A 25,680-nucleotide genomic window follows, 5' to 3' on the forward strand; every position below is an offset into this window, starting at 1 on the left:
ATTGGAGGGGATGTGTGAAACAGCTGGGATGATTATGTCAGGAAGAATAGGAAAGCTGTTTACCTCGATTTCTAGTTGAAGATTATTTTTTTTTTTGCACTGTACCTGTAATGGACAATATTAGAACTTGCTGGTTTTTACTGCCCTGCGATGAAATGTTTTGATACACTCAACTGTAAAATAATGGTGACATCCATAGCCGAGACCTCTGTGGATGGTAGTTGTGCTTTTGTGTAGAATTACGTACTTATTTATCAGAATGCCTGAAGAAGTCATACCTTTTCCTTGTAGGTTTACATCTTGAGTCAGTGTTTCACAAAATGTGGCTTTCCCTCTCAATAAAGTTGAGCTTGCAGGTGAGATGTAGTTTGCACGTCTGGAGGCCCTCAACAAAAAGTAGATCTGGATTCCATGTTACACATCTGTGACTTCCCTTACTGCCGAAGAATTTCAGTGGTTTCAGGAGGTTAATAGGTTTAACAGAAGTATGAAAGCTTTCTGCTTTACTGACAGATTTTTCTCTGAGAAGGAGAAAGGACATGAAAGGCTGATACACCACAAAAATAAAAGCAATTTAAAATTTAGGTAGGGTGTACAGAGATGATAGATAATGTTAATTCTTACTTACATTAAGTAAACACTAGGCTGGGGTGTTTTATGTATTTTTAAGATTCTGTTTTGGGAATGTCTTACTTGTTAGTTCAAGCTTAAAAACATCAGTATTTAAAAATGCTAAGATATTAATAGATGGTAGAAATACGTGCGTGACAAATAGCAAAATAAATAGCAAGCAAATCAAATGAGATTAATTTGATGCTATGTTGCTGTTTATTTATAAAAATGCTGTAAATAACAATAAGTGCAATGAGCCTGAATTATAAAACAGCAATGAATTTGACAAATTGCTGAACTCATGCCAGCTATCTTCTAAGAATAACTCTTTTGTAGCTATGAAATTTAAACTCCAAACCAATAACAATACAAAAGAAACCGGTATCTTGTCTAAGCTAAAGAATGAAGATTTTGGTTAAACTAAAAAAGTAAAATGGAGGTTCAGGACATGCAGATGGGCATAGTTAAAATTCTGAGGTTATATTAAGATTATGTTTGAGTATCATTTACTGCTTTCTAAATCTGAGAGATTCACTACACTTAGCTATATGTAGATCATTTGACAAATCGACTGTTCCATTTGTACTGGAAGATCATGTAGGTATAAACTACTAGGTAGAATTTCTTCTTGAAAGAGACCAAGTTGTTAATCATTAGAGTTGGAAGCAGCTAAAAGGAGAGAAGACTTGAATGGATGTTACAGGTGTTGAATCCTCTTTTAACTATCCTTAAGGCAGGGGTTTGTTTTATTCTATTTCTATAGGATATAACTGTGTCCAGCTGATGGCTATTATGGAACATGCATACTATGCCAGTTTTGGTTATCAGGTCACAAGCTTCTTTGCAGCATCAAGGTAAGTTAAAGTACTTCAGCATCCTCTCTGTTCTTTTACTTTACGTCCTTACTCCTTACATCCATCGAAATCAGTATGCTTCTATGTGTATGTTTGCAAGTAAGTATTTAATGGAAAGAGGAAGTAATGACTGAGGTATTTGCTCTAGCTTCCTCTTAAATCTGAAATCTCTTTGGCATAGTGATCAGCTGTTCTGTGAAACGCTTCGTATAGGATACAAACGAAAAGGTTGTAAGTAACTTCAGCTATCCCAGCATATTCCAGCTAATCCACCTTCAGCAGTCTTTATGCTTGGATTTTGTGTTGCAGTATTGTTGGCAGTAACAAACATGATGTATAAGTCACTCTTTTATGATAAAGCAGAACTGTACGCTACTTGTTCATAATAACTTCATTAAAATCATGGCTTTGTGTGTTCTGTGGGAACAGTAGCAGACTGTTCTTAGGTTTGAGGCCTAGAGTGAAAATGTATTCAGGTAATTGTTAAGAAAATTATGATAAACCTTGAATGTTGTGATTTATTTTTTTTAAACTATAAAAATGTATTCTTGTCCCTTAAGAAGTAAGGAAGTGTCCAATATTAAATAGAAGCCTTAACTTTTATCGGTTGTCTTTTGTACTGGATTTGGTGTATTAACAGATTAAAAAGGAGGAATAAAGCCTTGAAACTATTTCTGCAAACCATTGTGTGCATTCATGTTGTAATTTTTATAACTAAAAATTGTTTATTTGTCAGGTTTTAATAGCTGTTACTTAAGAGGCTGAAAAAATAACCTGCATACTACTGGAAACTAGGTGGTGAAGAACTGCTCACTTAGATGCAATTTATGAGTAATGTTCAGTATTGTCAGCTTACATTCAGATTGTACCACTCATAACACAATGCGTTTTCATGTTGGTAGCCGTTACGGAACTCCAGATGACCTGAAAGAAATGATCGACGTTGCTCACTCAATGGGCATCACGGTTCTGCTCGATGTCGTGCACAGCCATGCATCCAAAAACTCTGAAGATGGTCTCAACAAATTTGATGGTACAGATTCTTGTTTCTTCCATTCCGGTCCTAAAGGAACTCATCAGCTCTGGGACAGCAGGCTCTTTGACTATGCAAAGTAAGTATAAAATGTCACTTCAGGTGTGCTAGTTGTTACTGTTTCTTGCCAGTTCTATTAAAATTATGCTATTCACCGAATTGGAAAAGTTATTTGGCTTGTTCAGTAGTTTGGATATGCTGAGTTAAATTCCTAACTTTGCTAAATACTTAAAACCTAACACAAAAAATTAGTATTTAGGGTTTTTTGGTTTTTTTTTTTAATGGCTACATATGTACATGTTATATACTACGTGTATTGTATGTAATCTATAATTGTATCATGTAGTTATACTTTATATTGACTTTTGTTTTTAAATAGGTTCAAAATTTTATGTATAGGTAAATATATAGGAACATTTTTTGTTTAATGATATGTTATAAATGGATTTGAATTGTCATGTATTTTTATATTATATGCTATAGATATAAATATTATATTTTTTTATATATAAAAAAATGAGGTAGAAGAAAAGCTGAAAAGCACTTGTAAGCTCTGGAATTGTATTGTCAAACTGTGAGATTTTTGAAATATACCAAAAGTTTTGTCCCAGGGCAACAAACTGCATTCCAAAGAGCTTCCATAGGTTGGTTAACAGTTAATACAGAGCAGGGGTCATTTTCAGTTGGCAGTTTTAGGGACACAGTTTGTGCACACTTAATTCATTAGCATAAATACAGTGTGTGTTAAACCATGTATTAATGCCAGGTGATGATTAGCGTTTAACATCGTTTACTTTGCATTCTCTGAGGTATTGGGGGCAAGGGGATTTATCTTGTGTGCGGAACATTTCAGTGGTTTAAATGGATCAGATGCTGGCAACCAGTTTATTTTGGTCTCCTCCCACCTTTTCCCACGTTTGTTTTTCCCTGAACCACCCCGATTCCTCCTTCTTGTTGTCTGTGATTCTTCCCTTCAACATCCCACAATAAATTTTGTACCACCCTGCAACCTCCTTGAAACTTTTCGTAGATTCTATAGGTGAGTAACTTCTTATTCCATGATAAATTTGCCTTTCGCCTCCTTGATATACATGGTAATCTTGTTTGCCTTATCAACTGCAAAATTCTGGTTTAACCCTTTCAAGGTTACACTGGAGTGGTTCCTTTGGTGGCTTATCACTCAGCTACTGTAGAGTTCTGGTCTCATGTTAATTTCTTAGTAGTTAGGTTTTGTGTGCTCTAAGTTCAATTTACTGGTTTTCCCCTGTTTTTTTTCCTTCACTTGCACTGAATTGCCATGAACTGGATATGCTTACGTTGCAGATGTCCTTAACCCTTTGTATATTCAGTTAGTTGCCAAAAAAGATTTTTCTTCTTATACTCTTGAGGCTGACAGTTTCATAGCTTATGGAGGTTGGAACTATTTAAGAAGGTCACTGTTGCAGAAGTAATATTATGGAGCATAGGTCAAGTGTTTAATGGAAACTCTTGCACAGTAACTCACAATTCAATTAAACTGAGTGACCAGTGTAATAAGTGAGTTACACCCTGTTACTTAATAGGATGAGCTGCTCTTTATGACTTTTTATTTGGAACAATTTAACTGATGAATTAAGGGGTTTTTTTTGAACTGTAATTTTAATTATTATAACAAATGTATTTTGGTATGTCTAATAATGATTTCCTCTCTGAGTTGCTTCCTATTAATCTTTAAGTTCATATTCAAGTCAATTCTGTTTCAGATAATCTTAAAGCTTTAATATAAGATAATGGTATTTCACACTTTATTTCATTTTATGCTCATGTATAATCAGGAAGTGTGTAGTTCCACCTTCTCTAGCAAGGAAATAAATTGAATGCAATCACGAAGCTTTCTTTGTTCCAAGCAGAGGCAGCTTCTTCCTGTTGGGAAGGACAATGGTGCTAGTATTGAGTGTCGTGGAAGGATTTTGTAAATTAAAGAGCACACTTCTTTCTAGGTGGCACTTGGCAATGTTAAGCATTTATTCAGAACTGAAGAACTTCCTACATGGGTCGTTCAGTCAGTGATCTGTGCCTGTACTTGTTTGGGAGGGACACTGTTGCATAATTACTGCTCATCCGATGTGATTGGAATAGATGCTGGACTGAATGGTGGAAAGGAGGAGTGGGAAGAGCTGTGAGGAGGAGAGAAGAGATTAGGAAATAGCAAAGACCAGAAAAATTGAATCTATGCTCCACTGATGAGTAAAAATAATGGGGTTCCTTGTATGTCATTCCCTATCTCCTGCCCTCTAGTGAAATGCAACGGCGAATTTGGGTTTCTGTTTTAAAACTTTTGCAGAAACCCCTCCTTCCACTTCAGTCACAGGAAGCTGTGCAGTGAACTGGTTTTAGTCATCAAGGGCTTCTTTAGTCCTAGTATCTGAAACACTGAACATTCTATGTGTGATTGTAGACAAATTTTAAAACTTAAAAAATGTAACAGCCTTGTGTATTCTAAGATGCTCAGAAATAATTAAAAATTGATCTGTTTGGTTGTTTGTTTTTTTGTTTGGTGGTTTTGGGTGTTTGTTTTCCCTGTTTTTGTGTGTACAGGTCCCAAACAAAATTGGGCAAGAATCAGAACTGACATTTCATTGAAGGTTTTGTCTTTTTAGGCCTGATTGACATAGCTGCTAATTTCCATGGCAGTAAACAAGCAGCTCTAGTCTGGAAGAGGGGAGTATGAAAATCTGTGAGAGAGGCTAGAGCTGCTTGCAGAAGTTCAAAGTTTGCTGAAAATAAATGATACCAAACACAGTCTATTGAATGGTATACAGAAAAGCTTGCTTTCTGAGACAAATCTCTTCAGCTTGTACAGCCTTCTCTCCTGTACAGTGCTTGTACTAAATCCCTTTATTTCTGTAGTGGGAAGAACTGTTCAATCTACCGGTACTTAAACATCAAATACAAAGAATGCTCAATTTACTTTGGAATTGAGAGAAACTAATTCTCTGCCATGAAAGAGATTAAGAAACAATTGCTTTATCAGTGTAGTCTGTCTACACGTTCTTTGAAAGCCAAGATGTAAGTAAATTTGTCTCACAGCATTTGCAGGATTATTCAGTTGTCTGGGAAGGGGACTGTGAATACTTGCTCTAACAGAAGGTGGCAAAAGATCTAGATCCACGCAAAAATAAAAAGGACTATATCCATAGTGTATTTTGAGTACTGTATTTTTAATAATGTTTATGCAAGTAGAGAGTAGCTCCAAGAAAAGCAGTAGTAAAACTGTTCAAGGGGCAACATGGATGTTGTATCTCGCACCATAGTGCAACTTCAGAAGATGAGGCATGTTTTATGTTGTGGACTTTGAGAAAACACTTCATGAGCAGTAGAATTGTGTTGGGTTTAATCGATGCTTATACAAGTGTTGTACAAACAGTGAACTTCCTGGTAAATATTTATATTTTAAAAATTACGCTGTTCAAGGTGTTGTCACAGGAAAATCGAACCGCAGTTTCAGTAAAACGAGAATTTGGAGGTAAAATAACTGGAAGAGTAAAAAGATATTTTCTGTGTAACTTTTTTCAAGAAAATGACTATAAACTCTGCTTTAAAGAGAGAAGAAAAACCTCTTCAGAAATAAACTTCATTTTCATAACTTTAGCACATTTTTCTACAGTGTGGAACTGGTCAGTTTTTTTCCTCAAACTTCTTAATTTGCCAAATCGTCCTCTCCTTCATCTGCCTCCCCTCCTGATTGTGTCCGTGCCCATCCTTCCTGTCCCCCTCAGCAGCCAACTCAAAAAACTACAACCACAAAGCTGGAGTGAGGATTGCAGTTTATTTCAAGAATACTTTTTAAAAACTAACTTTTATATCCTTTGGCTCCTACTAAAAATGTGTCTTTCCTATCCCTGAATTCATGAAAGGGAAATGCTGGAAGGTAAAAGGGATGCTCTGGACCTGTAGTTTAGCTGGCATTGCCTAGTTAATTTTGTGGTAAATTAGTGCCCTGTCTGTCTTGTTATCTTGTTTAAGATAGCTCACTCAAAATACATGTAAGCACCCTCCCCTCTTAAGTAAGGATTCTGCTTGTAACTAATTTTCCACAAGCTAAGTATAACAATTTTTCCTTCCCTAAAATTGTATTCTAAGACTATTCAGCTGCCAAGTTCATTAGAAGTGATGCTGTAGACCCTGGAGACCAGGTGGGATCACAACTGGAGCTGCTGATCGTGTTTTGATTTAGATTCATTTCTCTACCATAGCAAATGTGTCTAACATAATAATTAGGCAAAACAATTTAAAAAGAATTGAGAACAAGATATCACCTAGCAAAGATAAGTTGTTGTTTTGCAGTACATAATTAAAATCTGTATATGATGCTGCCTTTCTAGGATTATTGAGATCCAAGAGTATTGTTTTGATTTTTAAGGCTCTGTATTTCTCTTTTCTCATTAGGCTTTGTTAGTTTCTATGCTTTCTTGCTCCTGTTCTAAGGGACAGTAGGTATACTGTCCCTTATAGTTCTGTGAGCCTTTTATCAATAATACTAGAAGTAAAACTTGTGTTTTTTAATCCTGTGACCATATTTAGCTGAGCACTATTTGCCTGAGCACTTAGCCAAAATCTGAAGCTGTTGCTCAACTTAGGAGAAGAATTTGGCACAAAAGTCAGAGGCTGCTTTACCTTCTGGTTTTAATTATGAAGTCCTGCTTCCTCGAATGCAGCAGTATGATCAGCAAGAGGTGGCATTCGTTACAAGGTTCTGGGGCCATCAGACATCCCCGGCATCTCTTCTGAGGCATTTCTTGAGGCCTTGTTGTCAGTGCCTTTCTTAGACTGGATTTTATGTGTCCATGCTTTAGTGGTTCTGTGGAGGCACGAAATCATAACTAGTGGGAATTTTTTGGTCTGTCCACCTCTAGGTTTTGTCTCGTCTGTATTTGTTGGTGATGCTTTCTGTTTTGGGAATTAAAGCTTGTAAGTGTGGAAAAGGAAATGAAATTTGCTTAACTAAGCCATGTAATGGGAGAAATCTTTTCTTTAGTGTCTTCTTCCTCCTTCAGTTTTATGAAGTCTCAAGTGGTGTCCATGGCAAATGTGCTCTGAAATGCTATAGGTAGTGTTCAGAGTATAAACACTGTGTCCCAGAAGCCATGGTTTATATCAGGGCAACAGATGGCATGCTGGTCCTCTGCTGCCTAAGCAGATGTTCTCTCCCACTTGGTCTTCTGAACCATTGGTGGAGCAGCTGATCGTAGCTCAGTGTGCTACCTTTATTTCAATATCTCTTAAAGTGGGTTATAAACTACTCTAGTTCAGAAACTGCTTTTAGCCCTGCCATCAGTGCGACAGAAATTGGGCAACTGTCAGGTGCCGAAGCATGTGTTCTGGCTTCTGGTTTAGATGGCCTGTCTTCCAGAGTGGTGTGGGTCATCTGATGCCTCACATGGGTATCTTGGGCGCTCTCTTGCGACTGAAATGTCACAGTACACCTCTGTTTGGATGCTGAGACGATGGCCTTTTCTGCCACCCAGTGTTTAAATCCTGCATAGATTTAATGTTATATTCTATGGGGAAAAAAGGTCCACTAATGTCAATAGATAGTAATTCGCTACTTTAGGATCTGACTCCTTAAAGGCATGTTGATCTTCTAACATCTTCAGCAGCCCCTGTTAAGGTCACTATTTTTTCCTTAAACAGCTGCTCTTTACCTGAATTTTTTTCCCATTCTTCTGATTGCTAACTTTCCCAGTCTTTAGCTGCCACTGTTGTAATATATTAGTAGGTGGAATGAATTGGGAAAGATGTCTTTCAGAGGTCAGTGTTTGTTTAGTAGGGGTACCTGTCTGGGATCATAATTCCCTTGACATTGCTGTCCAGAGAATTTGGGGGGGCTTAAGTTGCTTGCAGTTCAATGTTGAACTCTTCTAAGTATCTCTGGAAGCAAAAACTTGTTGCCTTGTGTGGGTGCATCACCATGGTTTGTAACACTTTTCAGGAAGAAATGGATACACAGCTACTCTATAACACTTGCATATTTAGTATTTTAAATTGGTATAAGTTGATGCTTTATGGAGTGCTACAGAGATTATGGTTCCTTGCCTAATGCACTTAAGTTGGCACATCAGCATGAGTCGCAAAATGCGGATAACATGGTCTGTGTGTTCTTACTGTCCATCTCTGGGTTGCTTTATTCACGTGTGTCTTACGGAGTGCTAAGAGGGTGTACTTGACTGCAAACTATTGCTTATGAGTTAACACCACACAAAGGATAGGTAGGATTTGAAAGCTACTAGTACACTCATGGCTTCCGATGAGACACCTGAAGAGACCCTGCTGAGCAGGCAAACACTGGTCAGCTGGGAGAAAGGAGGCTGCCATGACCTGTATCAGACCCTTGACTGGAGCTGAGTTACCATCTTCAGACTGTGATTTTCTTCTAGTTTTCCACCTTTACATATTCCTCCCTTAGAGTCTTTGAGCTACTAACAAACCTGTCCTTTTCTGTAACTTAATCTTTCTTACCTTGCATAGCACTAATCTGAAGACTTTGCAGCTAAGCAATTTGCTAAGCTGAGCGAACTCAGCTAAGCAATTTCCTTAGAGGTTAAAGCTATACAGATGTTTGGACACAGCTGATCCCCCGTCAGGAGGGAAGGGAGAGGAAAACGTGGCAAGAGAAAATTATCAAAGAATTAATGTATTGTATACAAGGCAGTTGACTTCCCACAGTGCAGTGTTCTCTTCTGCAGCTTCTAAGGATTTAGTCAAGTACAGGTGATGTTCTTCCAGCTCCATTTATGCAGTAGTAATGACATCCAGTGGCATGTCGTGTTTGTTACAGATATGTATTTGTTGGGGAGATAGATACCTTGGCCATAATTCCGGATAGATTAAAGGTAATGCAGTGATAGTTGTCAGTGATCTAGATTCTCATTCGTTAGATGTTGTTTTTAGAATCTCGTTGGCTCTATGGTAATTACAGCAGCAGCAGGGATGCAAGTTGTGTTTCATGACGTAAAACCTTCACCTACGCGGATTTTAATTAATATCCTGCCAGTCTTCCTTCACTAAATTATTTCAGAAAGCTCTGTATTTTGAGATCCCCATAATATTCATTGGAATTGGATTTGGCTGCCAAAGATTGGGGGGGTTTAATGACTATTGAAAGAAAGCACTGCTTGTAATGTAATAGTGAGATGATGAATTGTTTTTTTTTACCCCAGAGCTCATAAATGTAGTTATTTTGATTACAGGTTGATTTTTTAAAAACCCTGCCTGCATGTGTTCTTAGCAGTCCACTTCAAATAGACTGGACTTTGAGGGAGACTGTAAAGGCACAAAAGTACTTTATAAAACGTTTAAGACCTTCCACATCTGTGAAAATCTTTGTTTCTTTGTCTTTTTTTCTCCTCTTTTTTTAGTAATCATTTTGACTGTTAGCAGATAAGCATTTTCACGTATGGGGGCATTGCAGTTAATAAATTGCCTTTCTTGCAGGGAATGAATACTGGAAGCATTGACAGAAGGGATAATATATTGGAACTTACTGCAATATAATCAGAATGACTAAAATAATAGCGCAAAAAAAAGATAATGCAGCCATGACATATGATTTGTAGTATATGCAGTCTAGACCTGCTGTGGAATTGCTTTTTTTAATAAAGCATTCATCTAGAAGGTTAATTGTTTTACTGCACTGTGCTTAGATTGATAGAATAGACGGTGTGGCTTTAAATCCACAGATACTCTGAGACTCGGAGCATCACGTACATCCTGGTTTTGGCTGGGATAGAGTTAATTTTCTTCCTAGCAGCTGATGCAGTGCTGCATTTTGGCTTTAGTCTGAGAACAGTGCTGATAACACACCAGTGTTTTAGTTGTTGCTCAGTAGCACTTACCCTAAGGGATAGAATGGGAAGGGGAGTGTGTGCTGAGTTGCTAGCTGGGGTTAAACCACGACAATGTGAGAATGCATCCAGTTTCCCATATTAACCTCCAACATAGCAATCCCAGCTTTGTGTGATGCTTCTACAATTTAGCTGCACAAAAAGTGGTACCTTAATAAAGCAATATATTTATATGTGAAGAAAAGACACAGAGTAAAAATGCAACCAGTTGTTCTAAATTTTGGCAGGTAGTGTGTTTTGGAATATAGAGGTCAGTGCTTGTGGCCAATTAAATTCAATGATATCTTGAGTAGATGCAGTCACTCTTACCTGAAGTTGATTATGGTATTTCAACAAAGATCTAAAATCAGAAGAGATTCAACACACCATAAGGAATCATTCCTCCTCAGTCTAAATGTAATAATGATCTTTCATTTAGTAATCCACACTTAAACTGACAAGTTTCACAGCATTCTTACAGCAGGTTATATAAGCAGTACCTGTTGTGAGTATAAGATTGTGGGGAAAGGGTTTTAAAGAAAATTTGCAAATGAAATGGGAAATGTTGACTTTCTTCTAACAGGGTTTCATCCAAAGAAGTTCTAGGTTGGAAGAAAACTAGGCATGGTACTGCTTATTGCAGGGAAGGAAGATGGGATCATTAAGACAACTGTAGGTTTGGGTTTTTCTCTGATCCTGTTGTGTATATGTTGTATAATACACAGATCCACTTGAAATCCATTCTTGGAAAGCTCATTGTAGAGAGATGGAAATTGATAACAACAGGGAACAAAATGATTAACAGCCATATCTACAAATTAGAAAACAATAGACTATCATCAAAATGCTTTATGCATTTCTAGAAGCAAGTAGCATATTTATGGCCAGCAGATCAGAAATGACCTGCGAATAATGATATTAATCTGTTATATTACTTTCAGTGTTGAAAGAGAAGCCATGTTTTCTTGAGTAATGTCATTTCATGGACTAGCATAAAGACTGAGTTCCTGTCTGTAGAAGTTGGTCGAAACTGAAGATGGAAGTCAACACATCCAACAGAGCAGGCCAGCCTGCTGCTTCAGGTGGTAGCTGTCTGTGTCCTACCAGATTGCTTCCTAGCTGTAGCCACTGGCTAAGATGTAGTTTTGAATGGGACTGTGTTGGTGAGCCTCCATTAAAATTCAGGGAGGATCTATAGGATCACTCAGCTTTATCTGGATGTTCTCTTTAGGGTTATTTAAATGCCAGAGTTACTTTGACTTTGAAACGAATGAGTTATTGAGATAAATTTCATTTGACTTCTTATAGAATTATTAGTGCAATTTTAATGAAGATACAGAAAGTGGTTCTACAGTGGTCACATTATAATAGTAATGGATGGATTTGGTGTAGCTTTTGCTGATTTTTCTTCTTGGTTCTGTTCTGACTGATACAGTTACAAGACAAGTCTGAAGAGCTGAAATAGTGTATCCTGTCAAATATGTCTTAATGAATAAGGAAAATATTGTATGAAAAGCTTCATCCCCAGGAACAAAGCAAATTGTTCTAAACCAGGTTTGGAAAAAGAGTTCAACTTTTTTATTTTGAAAAAGTATATTACACTAAATTTGCTTGGTTGGTTTTTTCCGTGCATTTGTTTTTGTCAGTGTCCTGGGTTCAGCAGTAGCAGTCATTTTTCTCCTTCTTAGTAGCTAGTGCAGTGCTGTGTTTTCAACTTTAGTCTGAGTACAACGGGCTTAAACCACGACAGTCAGTTCCTTGTAAAAAAGGTGGCTTCGTAGAATTCTGTATAGTTTGCTATGAGAACTGCAAGTAAAAACATCTGTTTGTCCTGATTCCTCCCTGTATCTCCTTTTTTGACAGAGGCTGACTCTTGACCAGATATTTTTATATATCTGTATTAGTTCCTTGTAATCTCTTGAAAATTGTTCTAAAGTTTAGAAACAAATTCAACACCATAGGGATAATCGTTATTAGTTTAGATAGCTGACACCAAAGTTTTTTCTAAGTTGTTCTACACAATTGATTTAGTTTGGAACGAGGGAAGTAAGCGTACAAGTTGTACTCTGTAGACCTTGCTTTTCTTGATTTCTTCAATCTAATTATTGTTCAGTAAGTCCTGTCAAATGTAGTTATAAGGATAGCTACATAGAATGTAGCTATCGTTCTTGTAATACAAGAATGAAAAAGCACATTCGTATAATAAGTCATTGCTATGTGCTCTCATAATTTTCTTCTGTAGGAGACATCTCAATCTGTTTAAAGGAAGAGCTGAGAATTAAGTTTTCTGGAGAAATATTAAGTAAAAGTATGGGGGGTTGTATATATATAATTAGTCATTGCAATAAGGCTATGAGGAAGAAACATTTAAGTTTTTGTTTCATTTATTATGAATAATTATTAGTCAGAATTGTAAGTAATTAGAAAAACTAATAAATAGAATTGTTCACGCAAAGGAAATTTTTACATATACTTCATTGTTGTATGTACCAAGGTTGTCTAAAAGAATGAACTTTAGCAGTTCGAAAAGTAGTCACAGCTATGAGCCAAACCCACTTCTTATTCTGAATTATGGAATTTAGAATTGGTGGATTTCTTTTTTTAATTTATTTAGTTTGAAATAGATTAAGCTTGGGCATTCAGGAACAAGTACTTATTACAGAAATAAATAGCAGAAGTTTTCAAATTGCCAAACATACAGATGGTCTTACGGAGGACAAGGATAGGTGAAATTCCTCTTTTATTATTGAAATTTAGCTCTTGCCATTAGAATTCCCTAAATACTTTCTGCGTTCAAAGGATAGGTGAATGAGTAATTGGAGTCAGACAAACACTGTAGGAGATGGGGCGAGGTCCAAGAGATTTCTGCTGGTTTTTCTCCCCCGTCTTTGGATTTGAATGTTTAGTGTTCGTTTCTCTAGATTTTCAGGCTTTTTTCACTCTCCTGTAATCTGAAATTCTGTATTTCTATTCCCACATAATGGAAATAAATATTTAAACCAAAGCCTACATAGTAGTTGGGGCTTATGACCATTCTGGGGTTGATTCTTAAACCCCAAAGATTATTTACAAAGGGAATGCCTGGAGAAGAAACAAGAAGTCAACTACAAAACACTAAAATTCGCATTATCGGTGTTTTCAGGCTTCCTTTGCCACCACCTTTCTGGATGGGGGCATTGGAAAAGATGAAAGTCTACTGTGGCTATATTATAAGAAATTCCAAGGTCACTGGATGAAGTGGGGAGGAAACTGAAAGTCTATCAGGAAATCGATAAATGGCAACAACATTAAGGTGGATGTTCTTTCTGAGGCCTATCCAATGCTGGTTAGCAAAGCTAGTGACTTATAGAAAGTAGTATGAAATAGCACTCTTATAAACTAATCAATTGTGTACTGGAAAGAATGAATGTTCTGCAGGTTGCATCTACAGTTGCTCTTAGCACAGCACCATTGTCATCCAAATTTGGAAAAACAGGAAAGATTTGATTAGAAAGAATGTCTTCACCAGGTGCAAGGTATGAGCAACTTGTTTGCCTGTATGATGAACTCTCGATATACAGGAGGGTAAACTTGTTTTAAAATATTACAAAGAATCTTAGCTTTATCTTTATTTGTATTTTATCCTGGCCTAGACAACAAAATTTGTGTGTCGCAAGGTTATGAGGTTTTGACTTCAGACTTATAATTTTTATCAGAAGTTGCCATCATTCTGCTACCTTTTAAGCCAGAATCAGTAATAGTTGCACTGAAATATGGTCTGAAATAGGAGCTATCTGTAGTAGGAACAGTTGCTTTAATTTTAGTCGAAAATCATGGCACTTCATGGAAAAATCTTGCTGTTAAAAATAAATACATATTTCCAGAGTATTAATAATGCTGGTAGATTAATACATCCAAATGGAAATCAGTAACAAGTGGTGCCTCTTAGGGGTCCATATTGGGACTGGTACCCTTTAATATCTTTATTAATGACATAGTGGGATTTGAGTGCACCTTCAACAAGTTTGCAGATGTCACCAGGCTGAATGATGCAGTTCATTCGGTTGAGAAAAGGGATGCCATCCAGAAGGACCTTGACAGGCTGAGGGAGTATGCCCACGTGAACCTCAGGAGGTTCAACAAGGCCAAGTTGCAATGTCCTACACCTGGGTTGTAGCAATCCCCAGTATCAACACAGGCTGGGGAGTGAATTGATTGAGTGCAGCCCTGTCAAGGAAGACTTGGGGACAGTACTGGTGGATGAAAAATTGGACAGAAACTAGCTATGTGCACTTGCAGCCCAGAAAGCCAATCATACCCTGGGCTGTGTAAAAAGAAACATGGCCAGCAGGTTGAAGTAGGTGATTTCCACCTACCTACTCTGCTATTGCAATACCCCACCTGGAGTACTTCATCCAGGGGACCCTAGCCCCAGCACAAGACAGACACGGACTGCTTAGAGTGGGTTCAGAGGAGGGCCACAACCCTCCCATGAAGAAAGACTGAGAGAGTTGGGGTTATTTAGCCTGGAGGAGGCACTGGGGAGACCTTATTGTGGCCTTTCAGTATTTAAAGGAGCTTATAAGGAAGACATAACTTAAACAAGGATAAGTGAGAGGATAAAGGGCAGTAGTTTTAAACTGAAAGAGGGTAGATTTAGACTGGACATAACTAAGAAACTTTTAATGATGAGGGTGCTGAGGCACTGGCACAGGGTGCCCAGACAAGCTGTGGCTGCCCCATCCCTGGCAGTGTTCAAGGCCAGGTTGGACACAGGGGCTTGGAGCAACCTGCTCTAGCGGAAGGTGTCCCTGCCCGTGGCAAGGGTTGGAACTGTATGAGCTTTAAGGTGCCTTCAACCCAAACCACTCTGTGGTTCTGTTAATGATATACAAGTTATAGCGCACTAATCGGACACTTTTCAGCAATGTAAGTTGATTTTAAAATACTGTCAAAAGATGCTATTGTCTTGACTTGCGAGTTTCCACTTTTGTATTGACTGGAAAATGTAAATACAGTACTCAAAGCTTTTTGGGCTGTGGAGGAATGTTTTGTTTTCAAACAGTTCTCCAAATAATCTGTAGACAGTAGTATATACATTTTGTAATTTATACCTAATATAAGGACACTGATTATTCTAACTCTGAGTGTTTTCAAGATACCGTCTGAAGTGGGACTACAACAGAATATGTTTTGGCACCGTATCTTTTCTACATGTCTTTGGTGGAACTTGCTAACTTGGTGGCGATAGAAAGACAGTGGGTATGTTAAAACATATGTTCAGATTGTAAAAGGTTTTAAAATATATGCTTAATTCTTAAAAAATAGAATCATAGATAAAACAAAGTATAGCTGTGAATCAATAGAAAAACTACACTGTAGCTATTTTTGCCAGTTCAAGTAATAATCTTGCTACATGGTATATACTAAACAAAGTTACTGTAACAATATATTATAAATGTGCTTATTGTTCTTGTATTAATCTTCATGAAGTGCAAATTATATAGCTGAAACAATAGCACATAGTAGGAAATTGAGATAAAAACTATGTCTTTGAATATAAACCTGTTTTCAGTTCTCTTACATGAAAAAACATTTATGAAACAGAGAGAAAGCAGTACATTTACAAGTTCTCAACTCTGGCATAGCGTAAGGTAACCTAATCTCTTTCTTTAATTACATTCCTGACGAATATAAGTTTTAGCAGTGCAGCAAATGAAGAAATACTGTGCTGCGCTTAAGAATGGATTCCTGTTTAATATGAACCCTGTACGTCAGATCATCTGGGCTGTTTCGTGCAAATGCAACAGCTTTGCATTTTGGGCTTGCTGAAAGATAATAGGGACTGATGCATGTGTAAATTGGTTTTGCCAGATGGCTGCTTACCTCTGCAGTCATTTCCTGAATCTCGTGCTGGGGATCATATAAGACAGTCCTTCAGTCTCTGAGCCTCCCACTGGAAATCTCCTTTTTCTGTGAAGGTAATGATTCCTTGTACAGAGTTTTCTGCCCTTCATGCTGATGTCTGTCATTTAAGTGAGCAGTCCTGTCCCATGGTTCCAAAAAGGACATTCTGGACTGCATCCAGAACAACTGTTTATGCTGAGTATAAAATCTGAAAGTGGGAGAGGAAAGCTCAGGATAATGGTCTGTTTACGATTATGAGTCACCTGGTATGTAATAGTTTGTTGACTGTTTCTGCCCTACATTTAGACTTACTTTGAAAGCACACCCAATGTTGGACAGTACTCTGAAATGTTTGAGATCTCAGTTCAATTACTGAAGTCATCAATTGTGTTAAATTGTGTGCAAAATCCTGACAGTACGTTTTAAAGATGTGATGTAGTTGCATGTCATAGAACAACAAATGGTGTTTGCTAATTTGCAGGGTTGCTTATGTGACTAAACAAATGTAACGTTTGCTAAGAAGTTTATTTTGAGAGAGAAGAAGTTTAAATGTTCTCAAAGATTTTTATTTTATTAGTGTACAATGTACTTTGGTAGAGCGTGAGCGGTATGAGTGCTAATGTTACCCAGATCGTAGCTGGAACTCATGTAGGCTTTGTCAGCACTTTAAAGGGTTTTGTAACTTTATTTTTGGGACATTCTCTATGTTTAAAATGTGTGTGTCCTGGAGGCTCTGTTAAAACTGCAGGTAATTGTCTTTAGTGCTCATATTTTATTTTGTATTTACCTAAGCAAGCCCTCTGAGCAAAAAACATCAAGAATATTAAAGTTCATTACAATAAGTACCTATCTGCTTTGCCTCCAAGGATGTTCTTAAATTCATATTTTGCAGGACATAACCTTTACTGAGTAATACTTGAATTATTGCTTCAATTTTTATGGCAAATAACTGAATGCTTTATTTGATAGTATTTCATTTACTCTTACTGGGTCTAGGTAGGACTAGGCTGAAAAATTTTAAGTCTAGGATACTGTGCTAGATTGTCCGTATTTTGTTTGAGGAGGAAAATTTGTCTTTTTGTGCAAATGGTATTTCAGTAAAATCATGTGAATATATTATGAATATATTTGCTTTCAGTAAAGTCATGTGAATAACCATGTTTAATTCATTGGCAAAATAGAGGTAATTGAATCTTTCCCAAACATTGATTGAACATCTAAACACTTGGAAATTGGGAAATTCAGAGAAGATGGCGACTTCCTGACCCATGCAGCAGAATTTTGCCTTTTCTGGGTTGAGCTCAGATCTGATACTACCAAAGAAAACTTGCCTTTTTGTGTGCAAGCCTTCTTAGCAGTTTTCAGATAGCTCTGACTTATTTGTGATGTGTACATGTATCTCTGTGTACAGCAGGTGTAGCTTTCCTGATCTGGAATTAGATGGGCAGACAATCAGTGTTCAGTGTTTGGAGTGGAGTTCACGCAGTGCATGACTGGGGCTGTTCCTACTTGTGTTCTCTAGTGCTTGAGAGGAATTGGCTGCTAAGGACCCACAGCAACGTGTCCCTGGGGTCAGTCATAGTGACTCTGGGAGCAAGGGAGCAACCAGCAAGGAGAAATAGTTACCCTCCATCATCTTCCCCCTGCCCCCAACAAAATATTAGACTCTTTATCACCATTTACCTAGCACAGGAAGCTCCTGAAGGACCTTACTGTATAGTGCTGCTTTGCGCCAACAGATGAAGTAGAATTCTGAGGGCAAAAAAAATTAAGTATTTTCGGGGGGATATTAGAACAACTGCTTATATTTGAATAAAAGATGTGCCTATTTCTAAGAAATCATTTTCCTGAAGTAATTACTGAATATGAATCAAGTCTAATAAATGTATATTGCTATTATATTGTTTACAGCTTAGTGAGTGAAAATGCTTTCTCTCTGCATAACACTGGATTTACGGGGATCAGGATTAATGCTTCCAGAAGGGGTGTCATGTGGCATGGCACTCTAGATTTGCAATTTTAACTAGAATGGAAAATCCTCTGCATCTTCAAGGCTGCTGCTCTTGTTTACTAGTAAAAGGAAAAATTAAAAGCTGTAGTTAAATAATTTAACTATAAATAATTTTATAATTAAAATAGGAATATTTTGTTATTTTTATTTATTACTACTTAGTATTTTAGTACTTTGTTCACTCTTCATTCTCAGAATATCAATGACTCTTGGTTGTCACAAAATACATGATATAATAACCAGTATTCTGCTTATGAGAATTTTTGAATAGAAAAGTATGTGTGTGTATATATATATTTTTGTCAGTTGCTTCTGCAGAATTGGAGCTTTGACCATGAAAAGGGCACTATAGAAATAATCTGGCACTATCGAAATAATTGTGCAGTCCTATATGCAGTTAATTTACCAGTATGAACTTTTATGTTGCCTGATAGAAACCGGTATCATGAAGTTTGGGAAAGGACTTGAGGTCTTCATTGGACAAGTGCTTCTGACCTTGAAAATACTCCTTCCTTCACTTTGACTGCTCACAACTTGTTCACTATACTGCTTTAATAATTAAGGAGCTTTTTGCTGAAGGTTGGCCTAGAAATTCTGAAATACTTCTGAGACTTTCTGTTTTAATTCACGGAATAGGATGTTAATGCTTAAGCAAAGATGTCTTCTGCAGCGAGTATTGTTAAAAGTATCCACTATTTTTAACGGTTACAGGAAACTTTTAGTCTTTCAGTGGACTTCTAAGAAGTCACATCCACTTTGCATGCCATTTTTCAACTCCCTGTGACAAGATAAATTAGGAATGACAGATCTTCCCGTAGGTCTTTAAGTCCTTGAGGGCTGGTTAGTTTTTCTTCATTATCTCTTCGGGTAGCAAAACATTCCTGAGGGCCACAGTATTGGCTGCGAATGCAGGAAAATGTAGTAGCAAAGTTTTTCCCAATCACAAGGTCATACTGAGACCCCATCCTAATTACTGATCTGGTGTTTCAGACTTTCATAATAAGGACTGCATCCCCTTCTTGCCTCAGGGTAGACTGTACTTCAGTTTAGAACACTTGCTATGTTCTGGTGCAGCCTCTGCTCTTCTTTGAGATTCAGTAGGAGGGAGATTGTTTAGGACAGATGCAAATGCGTTAATGTTTGGTAAGTCTGGCAACCTAGCACTGCTTCAGAGGAATGTTGTCCCTGTACCTCCTGAGGTTAAGATTTGATATGCTTTCAAATGTCTCCCTTCTAGTACTCAGCTTTGCTTGTCTTTTCTGGTTTTAGATGTGCAGTGTTCATCCTTATTAATTTACTTCCTTATGGTTCAGATTCTTTCATGTGTCCTTAATGTAGATCTTTCTTCCCTTACTGATGTCAGAGTACTGTTTGCTCATGCATGAACCTGAGCAGGCAAATAATTTTAAAGTTTTTATTGCATAGCAATTATGGTTTGTCAAAGCCTTTTATCCACTTGCAGTGACCTGTGTGCTTTCTTCTTCAGTAGTGGGTCCTCTTTGTTCCATGGTTGGGTCCTGAGAGTTTGCAATGTCAGTCAGGTTTTCTCAAGTGAAGACTTTTCCTTAACTGTAAGGGGAGTTGGCCATGAAGTTTTTAGAACAAGCTATCTAATTGTTGATTGAAACTTTCTTAATGTTTTCACTGTCATCCTGGACCTTAAGGAAAGGTAGAACTTGGGAATCTGTAATGCACTGTTACTTGTATTATTTAATGCTTTTTTATTCAAAATGTCATTTAAAAGCTAAAGCTGCTTTGCAGACCAAGGATCAAAGGTTACAAGTCATTTGACACTGTCAACATCTTTGTGTTATCTCAGTATATGAGTTATCTACTTTCAGCATTATGAATTCTATACAGGTAGCAAAGCAAACATAATCTAATCAAGTGAAATGGAAAAGTCATGGTATGGATCCATTTCTCTTTAAAACGAACAAAACCTCACAGTGCAGAGAACAGAGGTAAAATGATGGGCAATTGATTGAAAGCAGTAAGTGGGGAAGAAGACAGTGGGGTGGTAATTAAGATATTTGATAAATTTGAGAAAAAAGCTCAGGGACCTAGATATAAGGCTAATATTTATTTTAAATTCAGAGGCTCCAGGGAAAAAAAGTGGTATCCTTTTTCTGTGTCCTTGATATGGCTGAAAGAGAAACACAGAAATCTTTAGTGATCCAAGCTCCCTGTTAAGGAAGTCTTGAGCCAGTAGCAGTGGAAGACTTACAGAACTGGGAACTATCCCCATTAGCTCAACCAAGAAAATGTAGTTATGATCCATGCAGTATGAGTAACATCTTTCCAAGAGTTGTGTGTAAAGACCTACTGCTGTTGCCAGTGTTAATTTCAAGCCTTATCCATGTACAAGATTGTGATGCAGAACAAGAGGTCTTACAACTTACGCATCTCTTGACCCCCAGATCACCTTCACGGTGCAGTGGTTTGAACTGCTTGACAAAAGGGATCATGACCACATGGGTTGTCTTTTGGGTCAGTTGCTTATGGTGGGGGTGTTATAAAATCAATTTAATCATAATAATTTATTTTAATTATATCCAAAATACTGTGGCACTGTGAAGAAAAATTCAAGAATACTGCAAGAGTGTTGCAGCCATTCTGAAAACTTTTACCAGCTAAATTCTTCTGCAGCTGGAAGCTGGAGAAGGACTCTGTCCTCAGCACTTCGTGTCCGTAGTCTTCTGTTTGTATTAAAACAATGTTGAATATTTAATGCATGTTAAACTGAAAGCTTTAGCCTCCTGTAATGTAACTTCTCACTTATCGATATCTACTAATGAGTATTACTTGTTTTCAGAATAAGCTTTTTGCTTAAAATGTATTTTGTGTCCAAAAATTAACTTTGATATTGCTGAAATAGAACGGATTGTTTCTTTTCTGGCTATATAGGACGCAGTCATACAATGCACTTTCAAAATCCTAGGTCCAGAAAAAGTAGCACTCTACATCAGTGCCTCTGGTTGTTACTGCAGGGGAAACAAAAGTTAATTCACTGCTTCTGTCTATTCTTGGGATTGATACAAGAGAAGTGACATGTTGCTGCAGATCCCTTCTGCTCATAGATTATCATATGCCACAGAAAGGTAGCTCTTTTGTAGTTTGTTACCTGCAAAGTTCATTTTGCAGGCATAATGCAGCTTGGATCACCAAGCAAAAGCTCTTCTGGTCTCTTAATGACTGTCTGACTTTCTGTTGACTGACGGAGAGATGTGTATGTTCCCATAGAATGGCATTTAATATAATTAGGAATGTAGGTATCAAGAGCAGTCTAGCAGTCTAATTCAGGATTGTCCTTTGGCTAAAAAAATGGGCACCTGCTGCACTGCTTTGACTTTTCAATCCCTTATGGCTAGAAATGGCTTGGGGTCTTGGCAACGATATTACCTAGAAGACAGTGAGGAATTCTTCATGTAAGTGAAAGAGGTTGCGGTACAGAGAGTTTATTCTTTTTGTTGTTGTTTTCCAAACAGCAAGACTGATTAGCCTTTTGTATCACTCTGTTCAAACAAAGTGCCTCTAAATAACCGGCAAACTGGTCTATGGTGGTTAACAGCGGTGGAAAAAAGCAAACAAAACCATCTCTGTATTAAATCTGGATGTTAAGTTCATAAAATAACTTGTACCAGATTCGCTGGAAGTTAAAGTTATCAGATTGAACACCAGTTTCTTTATGTTCAGCAATCCATTGGTGGGATTTAAGTCAGCTATTGAAATGTCTAGGGATAATTTGAAAAATAACATTTTAGCAAGTCAGTGCTAATGTGTTAAGTTAATTAAACACTCGGAATTGAAAACAGGTAAATTGTCACAGATATGGTCAGCAGTTTGACTCATTTGCTATAATATATAATAATAAATGCAGTTCCTGATGATCAACATTGATATGGTTCAAGAATTGCGGCTTCAAACTGCTTTAGGTACAACCAATGTTATTATTTAGCCCATAGTGACAAAAGTAACTGATTTAAATGCATTACTTGCTCACATCTAAATATTTCATATTCATCATGGATTGGATTTTAGAAATCTTATGGTAAATGATTATTTTCCTTTTTTATTAGTACAGGAGGGGAAAAAAGTAAATAATGAGTGTTAGTTAGAAGCAATTTACAGGTTTTCTACTGACCTAGTATAGGACAGTTGTTACATTTCTTATGACCTTGTGAAACCACATCATCTAGCTAGAAATGCTCATTTCACTTCTTCAAATAAGAAATCTTTTCTTAATGCGAAAGCCCCAAGGGGGACAGTTGGCCCTAAAGGGGAGAAATAACAGCAAGACTTCTCTGCAAAGACCTTTTGTTTTGAACGATGCCTGAGTGAATTCTGAAATACTTAAAACTCTTAGTGTAAATCATTCTGTTCCTTAATGATAATACAGCATATATTTTTCCTCTCTTAGATCATTCATGCAGTGAAAGAACTTTCTCAATTTTATGCTATGCAAAAATGTGAGAGAAGGTTAGGATATAATTTAAGATATGGCTTTTGCCCAGAAGAAATTACATTCTTAATGAATGCTATCCTGTTTCCATGTCTGTCTGTAAAATTATGAGAATGTACTTCTTCTAGAAATGTTCCTGAATTACTGCTTCTAGGGTGAATGTGTTTCTATTATGCTGTGATTTTTGCCTCTACCGGCATTCTGCAAAGTTGTTTGTTACTTCTGTCAACTTCTATTTCTAATGCTGCTGCTCCTGTAAACAAATTGAGTTGGATGAAATCATGAACCTCTGCATGGTTTGTGTGATTCGCATGTTTCAAAACAACTGTTATTCTGGCTTGCGTGTCAGAACTGTGAAGTTCTCTCTCTAAGAGACAATGTGGTTGCTAGTTGACATCCTTCCTAGAAATTATCCTAAAACTGAATTTTACCAAGTTTAGGCTAGAATCAGAATTAATATGTTTGTTTATTGATATATTTACAATCTTCTCTCCCATGTGCAATCAGATGGTTGGAAAACATCTGCTGCTCCTACTCAGGTTTTTGATCTCATCAATTTGCTAACTAATCTTTCGGTTCAACGAATTCATCGTGTTTGTTCGTCTCTGTACTCGCTTTTTCATGTAAAAGTCATTACAGTTTATTTTCATGCTGGTCCTCCATCTTTTTCCAAAGGTCAATTTTCAGTGCCAACAAGGGTGGAAAAAAATTACATTTGTTATCCATTTTGAGACTTCTGTGTATGTTTTACAAATGCACAAATCCTCTTCACCATCTTAAGAACTTGAAGGTTAGAATGTCAAGTATCCTGTAATGAGGAGAAATATCTTTTAAGTCTGGCTGGGGCTTGTAGCAATTAATCTACTCTTTGTATGTGCATTATCTTAGTTCTGTGTGAGACAGTATTTTTATTGCAATACAGCTACTGCTTTGACTTTGCTCACAGTGTTCAGCTTGCAGCAGATCGCTTTCTGAAAGTTCGATGATGGGTCAGAATAAGATCCAGTGAGCATTTTCACAAAGTTCTGGTTTTGTGACCAGCTTGCCAATTCGCAGGACTTCTGATATCTTTCTATTCCTTTCATTATCAGGCCATTCTCAATGCAAATCATTTCAGCAGAGAAATAATAAATATATAAAAGGTTTTGTAGAGAAGCTTCTGAGATCTTGCTAGTATGATGTTATCTTGTAAACTGGATGATTTGGGGCAAGGTGGGGAAACATGGGGGTGGAACAAAAAATCTTGGCATGTAATGCATGCCCAGAAAAGGCATTGAATGGAGGCGATTCTTGATTGACATTGAACTGATTTGCGTTTCCTAAATTTGGAGGTTTTAATTTGGTAATATTTCTGTCTTTATATGCACAAGTGGATATCTATGTGCAAGAGATGCAAAGAAAAGGAGAAATATTATAATCCTGTTAAAGTAAAGAAGAATTGGCTATTTGGTGAGATCAGGATTTATCAGCTTTATAGTATGTCCAAGGCATCCCATCTTTTCACGTGATGAAGCATCCTTCATGTGAGGAAGTTTTTTGGAGGAAGGAAGGCAGAGACATGTGTTTTGTCAAAATGGAGTTTGTTCCTTGTGTCATAGTTGACTCATGAGTTGTCTCCAGCATCTGTTAAAGTGAAACATAGAGAGGGTCTCCTTCACTGCCTTATGCCAACTGCATGCCTAGGTAAATTGTAAGTGATGCTGACTGATGTGCTTTGTGCTAGGTGTACCCCTTCCATCTGCCCCACCAGGGGATGGTTGGCGAGACCCTGCATGCAGCTGTGTAGCTTGCACTCCTCTCTGAACAGAAACTTGGGAGTAAGCGGGGTGGCGGTTGTGCTATCTCGGGAAACTGATTAGAGAGGAATAACATTGACAAATGTTGAAGGTGACATGGGCAAAAAAGTTTCACTACCTCTGATTGAGGTGGGTGAGGTCTTTGGAGCCACGGCTTGCAGGAGATGCACCTGAGGCAGCCTGTGGTGAGGGTGGCAGAAAGGGTAGCAGTGCAGAGGGTGAACAGTAGAAACAAAATGGGGGGGTCTTCTGAAGCTACCGAGACCAGTGTCCTTGGAGAGGAATTGATGAATAGTCGGAAAACTGTTCCTGAAACTGTTTTGTTCTTAAATACAAATTTTGTTCATAAATGCCTTCACATGCTTACTCACTTTGGAACCTCTTTTATAGTTTTGATTTCATGTCTGCGCTTTGTTTGTGTGTGCATTATACCCCATTCCTGTTATCCCGAACTCCTCAACTTCCATAAGTTGGTTTACTCCTTAAATGTGTAAATTTGTAACACAGTAGGTGATTTGATAATCTAGTGTGGATGTGTGATTTGTAGATAACTGGGGGATGCAATGGGGGGCAACAGCTTTTCGACTTCTGTTATGCCGAGAAATAGCTGTAAATCCTTAAAATCTTGGGGACACAACTTACCTATTTTAATTTTCTTACCATTTCTATATCTTGTCTAACAGTATAACCATCTTTAGGGAGCCAAATAAAAAGTACAGTGGCAAGGATGAGTATTAAAATATAGCATTTGTGTTCAAACACTAACCTATTAGGTGTCTATATAGATAGTTGACAATTTCTCCTAAACCCCTATCTTCAATATTAAAATTATGTGTGGTAAAAGATAAAGATTTAAGGAAACTTCTTAGGAAAAGGCTAATGAAGAATGGGGAAGTCATTAAAATGGTAAAATGTCCAGTACAAGTACCATATGTGCAAGTGGGGAACATAGTAACAGTATAAGGAACTCTAGTCAATCCCAAGGTTTCTCAAGGTTATAAAATATATCCATGTTATTTCAGCTGGGAAGTTTTGAGATTCCTTCTGTCTAATTTGAGAATGTGGATTGAAGACTATCGCTTTGATGGATTCCGATTTGATGGTGTTACATCTATGTTGTATCACCATCATGGGATTGGTAAGTAATTTCATCAGCTCTAATCTCAG

At 37.4% G+C, this 25,680-nt stretch overlaps 1 protein-coding gene across 2 annotated transcripts in view; it reads left to right on the top strand.

Moving 5' to 3' along the window:
• The window catches only part of GBE1 (1,4-alpha-glucan branching enzyme 1), a 149,793-nt gene that overhangs the window by 57,919 nt on the left and 66,194 nt on the right, over positions 1–25,680 (top strand). For both annotated transcript variants that reach the window (XM_030471566.1, XM_030471567.1), the window contains exons 6-8: positions 1,376–1,466; positions 2,369–2,578; positions 25,536–25,651. In XM_030471566.1, coding sequence (XP_030327426.1) covers positions 1,376–1,466; positions 2,369–2,578; positions 25,536–25,651 — 417 coding nt within the window. The remainder of the gene's footprint in view (positions 1–1,375; positions 1,467–2,368; positions 2,579–25,535; positions 25,652–25,680) is intronic.

This window comes from Strigops habroptila, chromosome 2 (assembly GCF_004027225.2).
Source record: "Strigops habroptila isolate Jane chromosome 2, bStrHab1.2.pri, whole genome shotgun sequence".
Lineage (NCBI taxonomy): Eukaryota > Metazoa > Chordata > Aves > Psittaciformes > Psittacidae > Strigops > Strigops habroptila.